Raw genomic sequence first — 11484 nt, 5'->3', positions numbered from 1 at the left:
CATGAAAACACAATCACATTGGTGAAGTGCTTAATGTATAGCTACAATATTCCTTATAATGAAATATCTTTTAATATTAATATCATATTAGTATTAGCATGAAAACACAATCACATTGGTGAAGTGTTTAATGTATAGCTACAATATTCCTTATAATGAAATATCTTTTAATATTAATATGAAAACACAATCAATTTAGCCTAGCAGCCTACTAGATCTTCGACAATTAATACAGGTGTGTGATACATCTACAGGTCATGTAATTTTGGCTTATTTACAGTTAAGACTACAATTACTGAACATTTCAAGAAATAAAAAGAAAAAAAAATTAATTTATTCTCAAAAACAGATTATCAAAATTATCTCTTTGTAAACTTTATTCGGGTAACAGATTGATCAGCTTTATTTAGAAACATTCAAGCAAGTATCTTCATTTTAGAGATAAAAGTTTGTTATATTTGAAAAGGGTAGACTTAAGGCTTATAGGTGTGAGGTAAATCATTATACTTAATGTTTCATTTCTATTTAACAATTTAATTTGGATTTAGGAATGCAAATAATACAAAGTACATGAATTATCAGAAAATGCCAATCTTTTAAGTACCGTATTATACAGCATATAAGACACACTTTTTTTCCTGAGAAAAAAGCCTCTAAAAATCATCCTGCACCTAATATGTGAAGTTAAAAAAAATTGCATCTCTCAGTTTTGCCCCCATAAGCTAAATTCTACCTAGTCCTTCCCCAGACAACTGTAGATTAAAATATAAAAATTAATCTATACAAATATATATGATTAAGTTTATAATTGATGAAAAAAAAATTGCTAAATATACGAGTGGATTTATAATAGATAATAATAATGTTTGATGTTATTTGGAGTAAATGCTTTGATACACTCAAATATTTTTTTTCCTAAATATTCTTTGCTAAAATATGGGTGTGTCTTATATGCCAATTCGTCATATATCCTGTAAAATATGGTAAATTATACTGTAGCTTGGATTTTAGGATACAGTCTTTGCTGTAATAATGGCCCTAAAATGTAACAAGTTTAAATCATATTATGAAAATTATAATTTTCCTACACTGAAAATGTATTTCGGACAGGTACTTATATCCACTCACAACTATTCTCATTCAGGGCTGCCCTCTATATGCTAAAAACTTTTTGCACATGCCATAAGCTTTGACGCTTCTACCCACCTGGAATTGACTATTCCAATATGTCTCGCATGCAAATCATCATGCGACAACTCTCCACCAATAAGAGTGTGACATACTCTCATGACGCATGTGACTTCTTCTATTCAATTCTACCAAATTATCACTTCGAGTTTTGGCAGAAGATGGAAGTACTGGTTTTCAGTGGGGAGGAAGGGTGGGAAGAGTGAGAGGAGGTAAGTATCTATCTGAAATACATTTTCAGTATAGGAGGATTATAACTTCCAATCCGGTACATTACCTCTTCTCACATAAATAGCTAGAATCCCAGGAATAGGTGGAGGGACTGGTGTGACGGAAAAAAAGAAGCATCCTTCGAAAGCATCTGAATGACACTACCTAAGATGAGACAGTCGGATTCAAAGATCTGATGTGGGGAACTGCACCACTTCTGAACCAAGTACACTCTTTGCCCATTGTAGAAAGATGTTGCATATATGGGTGGAAAACAGAGGAGCACATTCAATTGGGAAAGAACTGTGGCTGGAAAGTAATCTGAGCCATGCAATATTTATGAAACCCAACCCCAGAAATTATAAAAGTGGGTAAAATGAAAAGGATGAGCCCCTAGGTGTAGAGTGGCTAGGGCATGATGGACCATACATGGCAAATCAACTACATCCAAAACCCATGCCACTGGAAAACTGACATCGACGCAAGGGTAGGATGAGGATCATACCATTGGTAAGTCAACTACAATCCAAAACCCGGCCACTGGGAACTGACATCCATGTGAGGGTAGGAAAGAAGATCATACCATCTTCACTTCAATCTCATGAGAATGGAGGTAATCTTGTACCCCCTGACCTGTGAATGGGACACATGATAGCAATGTTAGAAACTGATTGACCAATCCGGGAACCCAACATCTGGGATTGAAAAGATGTCTGTGTAAAGTAAACCATCTCACTCAAAATCAACATGACAGGAACCACCCCAAACACATTAACATCCTTGGAATAAGAAACATCGAGTGATGGCAGAAGGGAAAGAACCATAACAATCCGCAATGACCTCCACCATGACCAATAACACCGATGGAGTATAAATGAGGGAGGAATACAGACATCTGTAATACATGTGTGAGAACGTATGTTGATTGGTTCTACTCTAAGTCCAAAACCCAGCCAGTGGGAACTGGCATTAACATGGGGTAGGATGAGGGATCAAAGGGGTGAACTGCAATTTTGACTTCTCACTCCCATTTGTTTTTATGTTTCATATTGGAGGGCATCACGTCATTTACACCAGCATAACACCACCACTCTACTCTCAACTGAATGGTTTTATAATCATTTCTATTTTTCTTTGTATTTCATTAATCCATTCAGTAGGATTTCTCCACAGTCCAACACCCCAGTGGCTTGGAACTGAAAAGTGGTAAAAACCCTCAAACTCTACTATAAGAAAAGAGGGATAAAACACAGTGGAGAGTCTGGAGAAACAATAACACCTGAGACAGTGCAATGGGTGACCACGAAACCCTATTCTTAAAACTGGACTATACCATTTTATTTAATACAAGGCAAGGCAGAGATGGGCAGCTATCCCCCTCTGCTTTACCCAAGTAGTCACTGGGTGGGTACAGTCTGGGATGGGCAAACTTAAGAAGCAATTCTATTGCGAGGATAAACCTACAAACGATCTTGTAGAACACTCCCATCTCTGCAGTGTGTGTTGCGTGACAATGGAATTATAATATGCAAGATGACATTGCTTGATAGTGCAGAGTTGAACAGTTAAAGAATATCTGATCAGGCATCACTCGCCACAGAGCAGGATCCAAACAATGAGTATTAATAAAAGGGAAAAGGGTCCCAGTAAAGGAAGAATAAGAAAATATAACTTACCCAGTCAAAGTCTTTACTGAATTCTGATATTCTAGAATGGATATGGACAGAAAACAATAACCCAAAAAGGAAGAAGACTGCGATGCAAATAGTGAGAGACAAACGTAGCATGGGTAGTGCACATGCCCGATTGAAGAATTACCTCCAAGGGACAACAAAGATGAAATGGCAATGAGAAAGCTAAGATATCGAATTGGATGAGAAAATACCCGGAATATTGTATGGGAAGAAGGCGATAAAGAGGAATAAGCCAATCGAATTAAATACAGAATCTAACTGGCGAAAGTGGAAGGAAAAAGATCATGAAAAGAGGGCTGCCAAGGGAAAATGAGGCGAGAACAGACACTACAGAAGGAAGGCATGCAGCCAATATAACAGAGAAGATTTCTTCAATTTAAAAAAAATAATAATAATAAAGAATTCCCACTTTGGAAATTAAGCAATTAAAATCACGATTCACATAAAGAGCACCAAAAGAAAAAAAACATCCCAACACAAGTACTACCAAACAAGAAGTGATGATTCAGTAGAATTGAATAGAGAGAGTCTCATGCATCATGAGAGTATGTTGCACTCTTATTGGTGGAGAGTTGACCATTGATGATTTGCATGAGATATGCATTGGAATTAGTCAATTCCAATGGAGGGGAGATAAAAGGCTTGTGGCATGCTTAATTGTTTTTTGCATATAGAGGGCAGCACTAAACGAGAATAGCTATTTATGTGAGAGAAGGTAATGTATCATATTGGAAATCTCTCACAGAACCATAACTAATGAGTGTATTCAAACTATTGTATTTTTATTAAGTAATATGTATTAGCTTTAATTTTGTTATAAAATCAGTATCACTACTATCATCTGCCCTGCTAGATCAATGATAATGAATGCCATGTTCTTCAATTCGATTATTAGATTATACAAAATAAATAATTAAAGTCAGTCTATCATTAAACATTCATGTGTTTCTGTGAAACAACTTAAGCTGTATACCTGAGAACTAGCTTCAACATTAACATACTGACTCTCTGGTTTCCTAATAACACCAAGTTCTTGAGAGCTGCAGGAATCAAGATCTGTCTCCATATAGGCTTTGTGATACTTTCTCTTAGGAGGCAGAGTTGCTGAACCTGCTCAAACAAATTTCGCCATCATAAGTAGTTTTGTTTAAATAGATGATTTTCCAGACAATTAGACACTGGTATGTGCAAAAATTAAAGCTGAATGTTTAAATAAAAACTTGAACACAAAACTCTTGTTACTTATTCTTAAGTTTTGTACACCTCATTGGGTTTTTAATTTTGAAAGTATATTGAAAAACAGCTTTGTTGACTAGTACCTTATTTTTAGAAGATGCACACTTCAGAATCTTGTATTATTTTGAGATCCTCCAAATGTAATTCACCAGTTCAATATGGTTTTCCTTTACAGTAACTGAACATTAACCATAATTACAATGTAAATCTTCAAATGTGTTTTTAGGCACAAAATTATCAACTGATAAATATAAACAAATAGTAAAGAAAGTAGATCAAGACAACTTCCACCCTACCTACAATTCCTGATGCCCCCTCTCTTACTTTCTGAATGCTAGGAAACTGTTTCTGTTTCGATTTAAGCTTAAGTGTTTCAATAATGTTATTAATTTCTTGATGACGCTTGGCTAGGCTTTCCAAAAAGTTCTGAATCTTTAAAAGCTCTGATTCGAGATCTGCTTTAGATATAGATGACATTTCCTGAAATGTAAATACATAAAACTGTGATTTTAAATTCCTTAGTTAAAGCTAAAGGTTAATATCAGTCATATATTTTTTGAAAATACAACTTACATACTTATTCAGCATAATAGAAGTTCTCTCAATTCACACATTGAACATGAATCTGGTGAATATTCAAGACAAATAATGTTCTCAAGTCTCTTGAGGCAAATTTACTATTAATATTCAGACTTCATAATAAAAGGTTGATCAAAACTAGGTAATAATTCACATGTATGTTTCTTAATTCACTCCAGTTTTTAGACAATAGGAGATTCCCACAAGGTACTGTGGAAATTGGGATTAAGGGTGTTACTTTCAGGCTTTTAAATTTTAACTTGATTTTGAAGTTATTGCAGTGATATGGATTACACTACAACAATCACTAGATGACTAACATCAATTGTACTGAATATTTCTAGAAACTCCCATCATGTCACATGTTACATTCTTGTTTAATTACAATGAAGTAATCATTACAAATGTAGGCTCATAGAAATTACTTATGTTTTGATGCATCTTATCAATTTTTTTTTATAAATACCTTTGTTTTCTTGTTCCTTCTTATACTTCTTTCATATTATTATTCAGGAGAATTATAATCACATGCACAAAACAAAAACACGTTTTTAAAACAAGATTCAGCTTCCTACCTATAGTAAATCACCACTGTTTAGTCATATCTCTAGCTCTAATATTTGTTTAAAAGTTGCATATGATTCTTAAAAGTAGGTTATATATTTTATTAACATATATCAAACATACATAAATAACAACCATCAAAGCTTATTGTACATTAATTAAATGACATGTCTCCAAAATTTTAAACCTCACAATTACCTAGCTGAGCTGAAATGGCAAAAGGGAATCCTAAATAGAGAGAGGGGATAAGAAACTCCAATTCCTAGATGTGAGGGTTACCAAGACTCATAGACTCACACAACACACACGTTTACAGATACTGGTAAATAGATCAACTGTAGAATAAACCACCCCAATATCTTAAAGATGTATGTAATAAATTGCTTAGTTTCAAGAATGAACACCAAGATTTGTAATGTATAAGATGATAAAAAAAAGATGGAAGAAAAACACATCACAACAAACATCCTTGACAAACACTTGATAATGAAGAAAATAAAGATAAACACTTAGAGCAACCATGAAAAAAATTACAGATGCACATATGTATTCCCCTATGTAGAAAATATGTCTCTCTGAAAACACACAATAGATATAAAAAACAGTATTCAGAAGACACAATACAATATGTTCAGAGTTAGTACATACCAAATCACCTAAAGACCCCATCAGAGAGCAAAACCACAATTTACAACATGCCTTGTAAATGTAGACTACAATACACTGAAGAAACAAAAAAGATCAATAAAAGTTAGAACTCTAAAGCATAACAGACATATAAGATTCTGTAATACCAGACTATCTGCCCATCTTGTCAGAAACCTTACAATAAAATTGAATAAATAATTAATGGGATAGGAACCAAATGAAAGAAACAGAATGCAATCCACCTAACAATTAACATACCTGGTCCACTTAACACAAAAGTCAGAAAAACCTGGAAAACATTCTAACAGTATGTTCAATTCTAAACAGAGAAGACTCTATGTGAGTTACAGCCTTTCTAAAAAGAAGATCCAGGACTGAATAACAGCTCTAGCCACCATATAAATCCTTTCCAGGACTTCTCTAACATAGCAGCAGATTAGCAGCCTAAATGTAGAACCTAAATTAATTAGTTATAAGCTATCTAGTAAAAAAACAAAACAACAACTAATAATTAGACTCAGGAGATCACATATCTATTAACTAATACAATGAATGGTAATTTATTCTTTATCTTGAAGTTTCTTATTAGAAATAACAAAAGTTGTACCTTTCTTCGATGACTGGCAGCTAAGGCATGTTGGATCTTTTGTCTGAAAACTAAGATTTTATGCTCCACTTTACACACTTCCATGGTTCTTTCCTCTAGTCTCTATTGATGAAATTAAATCACAATATTTTCCATTATAAATCTTAGAAGATTTTGTATATAGAATTCATAGACTCACTTGCATTTTTAATAATTGAAGTTTCTTATTAGGAAAAGCAAACACAAAATTCATTAAATTCTATGAAATATTCAACAATATTCTTGCAAAAAATTATGGGTTTCAAAGTTTTACAGAGTATCACAACCTCTTTAAAACTATCATATCTACGCTTTGATTCCTTTGGATTTTGTTTGGGAGTATAGAATACTGACTACAAGTTTTACCAACTGTTGGCATAAGTTATTATTATATACAGTTAATACTAGCTGAGTTTGACATTACATTATTAGTTTAGTTAGATTAGTTTTATATTACTTTCTTTGTCATATTATACCTCATGTATTTGTATACAGAATTTCTTATTTTTGTATAAACAGTTTTTGTTTGTACTATGGGAAAGCTGATGCCAACCCAACAATGGGTTTAATTGTCACAGTTTAGAAAGCTTCTGACATTATATAGTTGGGGTGCCATTATGAGTATTTTGGTAAAGTCTAGTGTTAGAAAAAGCAAGAGCTTTTTTACTGGTAGATAGTATATACTATAGAAAGTAGGGTATTTAGTATTTGAAAAAGGACTAAATGGCCAGGATACATACCCCAGGGATTTACTTACAGTCATTCCTAATTTTTAGTTATTAATAGAGGAAAAGTAGCCAGTAAGTAATACCCACTGCCACAAGGGCTTTGAACTGAATGGGACTGGCAGCTACTTTTATAACACACCCAAACTGAAAGTGCAGAACATTCAGTGGCATCACAAGCACGAATCTTGAACCTCCTGATCTGTAACCCAACAGGTTTACTACTATGTTATGAACTACCCATAATAAAACCTATCATTGATAGATTGTTTAGGCACAGTATTCATGATGAAACTTTGTAGAATGGACGGCAACTGCCTGTTTAGAGACATAAGTGTAGAGGACAACATTTCGAAAGTCTTCCGCCTTTCGTCTTTGGGTCAGTATATGTAAGGTGTTGTCTGTCTTTATAGTATTCTGGTAGATTGTAGAGAGCATGTTATGATTGGTTGATTATCCCTCTTTCTGATTGGAGGAGAGATTTCCTGTAGATTCAACCAATGGTAGCCACAGGTTACTCACCTCTAATCCAGAATCTCTTTTTAGTGATGGTTTAATTGTGTTAATATAAAATGTTTCTTTAGTTTTTCATGTATTCCAAAATTTGCCTGTGTCGATGATTCTAGTTTTTTCCAGTTTATTTTGTGTCCAGTTGACATGGCGTGTTCTGCAATGGCTGAATGTTGTGTTTCATGAGTCCTGTACTATCTTTATGTTCTTTTATTCTTGTCGCGAGTCTTCTTCTCATTTCTCCAATGTATCTTTCATTGCAGGAACACTGAAATTCATAAATAAAATTTTGTGTTTCTTATTGGTAGGTTGCTGTTTGTTTTTTACCAGAATTGACCTTAATGTCTTGTAGGATTTCCATCAGACTTCTATGTTGAATTTATTGGCTATGCATTTGAGTTTTGCACTGAAAATTTGCAGACAGGGGAGGTAAATGGTAGTAGTGTAGTGTTTTTCTGATCTGTTCTTTCTGTTGTGGTCTTCTTCAAGCAGTTTTTGATGAAGGAGAAGGTGTAATCATTGTGTTTAAAACCCTCTATCATCTTTTGGCATTCGGTTTCGATGGATGTCTTATCACAAATGTTTTCTGCTCTCTTGTTTAGGCATAGGATTATACCATGTTTTATCAAAGTTGGATGACAGGACTGGAAGTGTAGGTATCTGTTTGTGTGGGTGGGTTTTCTGTATACAGTTGTGGTGATTTTTCTCCCTTATCTGCTGATGAGTATGTCAAGAAATGGTAGGCTGTTTTGTTCCTCTATTTCCATGGTGAAGTGGATTCTTTTGTCTACAGAATTAAGATGTTTTAAGAAGGCTGGTAAGTTTTCATGACCTTAGGACCAAATAACGAAGGTGTCATCAACATAACATCTGTAGAAACTTGGTTATATAGGCTCTTTCTTCAAAATCTTATAAAATTAAGAACTTAAAATACTATTAAAATATGGATTATTAGACAAGATTTTATGCTATACTAATTGGTATAGCATAAATAAAAAGTAGATTAATAATAAGGTGTCATCAACATAACATCTGTAGAAACTTGGTTATATAGGCTCTTTCTTCAAAATCTTATAAAATTAAGAACTTAAAATACTATTAAAATATGGATTATTAGACAAGATTTTATGCTATACTAATTGGTATAGCATAAATAAAAAGTAGATTAATAAAATTTTAAATGTAAGTCACTAAATCCTTATGTCATGTGCAGTAAAAAATGTCCGTAGTGATAGGGTTAAGTAAATAAGATAACAATATTAAACAGGGATATTGATGAAATGCAAAATATTAATTTGATCTGTGAGGACCTTGTAAATAATTTAAGGTTAAAAATTTTCAACCAATTAAAGAAGTGAGATAAAGAAAGTTTTCACATAAGCAGAAGATAAACTACAGTATCATAAAATCTTATTATATGTAACCCAGAAGATAAACTACAGTATCTTAAAATCTTATTATATGTAACCGTATATTTGAAATAAATACTTCTAGGAACAATGTATTTCATTTAAAAATAAACTTAAAATTAATAAGAAATATGCTCAAATTGAAAATTTTATACATAAAATAGCAGTGTATAAGGATGATTAAAAAAGACAATGGCTACATTTAATTACTTAATTAGCAAAATAAATAAATGTAAAAAAATTCATGTAAAAAGTAAAAAAGCTCAATATCACATTTAACAATTAAAAGAAAAAAAATATTTGAATAAACATGGGCAAAACTGGAAGAAACATGAACATAAAAGATACATTAAAAATGGCAACATAAAAAATGCAATTTTTTTTCTGAATATGTGCCTTAAAGATAATCCTAAGGTTTGATATCACTTAATTTGTACTGACTAAGTTCTTCTCAGCAGACAACATAGATTGTAAAGAATACAAGACTATTCAAACTTCTGACATGTTATGGTACCAAAGCTGTGTCTTTTCTTTCTTTTAATCAAAGTAACTTTATATAAGAAAGAGATAACAAATAGTATAATGCATTTTAATATTGGTTAATAACTTGCACACTTGCTTCATATTTTTTTAACTTTTTTTTTACCATAAAAGTTCATAATATTTTTTCAAAAATAAATAAATTTATGGCCGTTTGAAAGTAAGGCTATCGATCCTATGCTGCTTAGTAATCTTGTGGACAACACAATATACAAATGCATTTAAACTGGGATATGTAAGAAAAAGAATTTTTTTAAATTAGTATAAATCTGTTATTTTGTAAAAGAAATAAAAATACATAAACATCAATAGTTTAGACAGTTAGTAATACAAACAAGTATTCAACAATGAGCTCCTCTTTACAATCAAAGAGTGGCCACTCAAAAAGTTAAATGATATAAATAGAATAAAATATAGTGAGTTTAACAGATTTAACTTTTGATTTAGTAAACACACCTACAAGCTAATCTCAAAAGGTCAAATTTAGGTAACTCTACAAGAAATTTAATAGAATATTTTTTGTTTTCTTGAATACAAGACACTGTAAATGTTTAATATATTTAAAGTTTATTGTGTTACTTTTCCTAAATATTTTTTCAGATGTTTCTGCATTGAGATAGTCATCTTTGTAAACATGATGTACATAGGTCATCAAAAACTTGCACTAATCCTCCACCTCAAACAAAAAGGTTAGATGCCACAATGCTCATCTCATAGAGGCTTGGCACTGTTTCTGTGTCAGCCTCTTGGAGTGAGGTTATGCTCATTTCAACAGGTGATACAGAAACTTGTACAAATTTGTCTGAGTTGAGATTTTTTTCCTTGAATATGTTCCTTTGGAACAACAGTTCATGTACGTAATCTTACGATTGTGAAACACTGCATTAGGATCTTAGTCTGATACAAAAGTGGGGTATCCACACAAATATCTCTCTCTTACTCCATTTTTCTCTTTTGATATTGTATGTCTTGTGCACATGTTTTGAGACCTTCACTTTACCCCAGCAAACAGTTAAGAGTTACAGAGTAATAAAAACTGGCCAGTAAGTCTGAAACTTAAACACACACGCACACTACTTGTGAATAAATATACTGTTTTACTTATTCATTTGTTTTCCTTTTCTGTACACGATTGAGGTTATTCTCTGGATAAAATTTCCAGAACTTGCATTTTACAGCTACATGATTACTTTGTGGTTGACATCAGAATACCTAACATTTGGATTTACAACAAAAAACAAAAAACCCCTACAATTTGCTCAACATCAAGAAAGGCTTTTAAAGCTTATAAGTTTTGCTTATAATGCTGTATCAACATTAAACATTTCACTGTGAGTGTAATTTCAGTACTATTTCAGATTTAAAGCTCCAAGGTAAATGTAAAAACCAGATAATATAAAACAGTTTTATTATAGAATAAGTTTCTGCTTGTCTTAAAAAACAACATGTATGAAGTTAAGACTATAACCCTTTCATGACAGGAGTCCCTTTAAATGCTGTTCTGCACAAGTCACTGTGTTACATTTAAAATTTAATTAAAAACCTTTACTTTCAGT

General features: G+C 32.5%; 1 protein-coding gene across 1 annotated transcript in view; it reads right to left on the bottom strand.

Annotated features, from left to right (window-relative positions):
* The window catches only part of LOC106468447, an 81791-nt gene that overhangs the window by 28274 nt on the left and 42033 nt on the right, over nucleotides 1-11484 (bottom strand). Inside the window, exons 16-18 of the mRNA XM_022396784.1 lie at nucleotides 6727-6828; nucleotides 4625-4808; nucleotides 4066-4202 (exon numbers count right to left, since the gene is read on the bottom strand). Coding sequence (XP_022252492.1) covers nucleotides 4066-4202; nucleotides 4625-4808; nucleotides 6727-6828 — 423 coding nt within the window. The remainder of the gene's footprint in view (nucleotides 1-4065; nucleotides 4203-4624; nucleotides 4809-6726; nucleotides 6829-11484) is intronic.

The sequence above is a fragment of the Limulus polyphemus genome, unplaced genomic scaffold (assembly GCF_000517525.1).
Source record: "Limulus polyphemus unplaced genomic scaffold, Limulus_polyphemus-2.1.2 Scaffold3011, whole genome shotgun sequence".
NCBI lineage: Eukaryota > Metazoa > Arthropoda > Merostomata > Xiphosura > Limulidae > Limulus > Limulus polyphemus.
The sequence above is the reverse complement of the archived record's forward strand: the minus strand, read 5'-3'. Positions and strand labels throughout refer to the sequence as shown.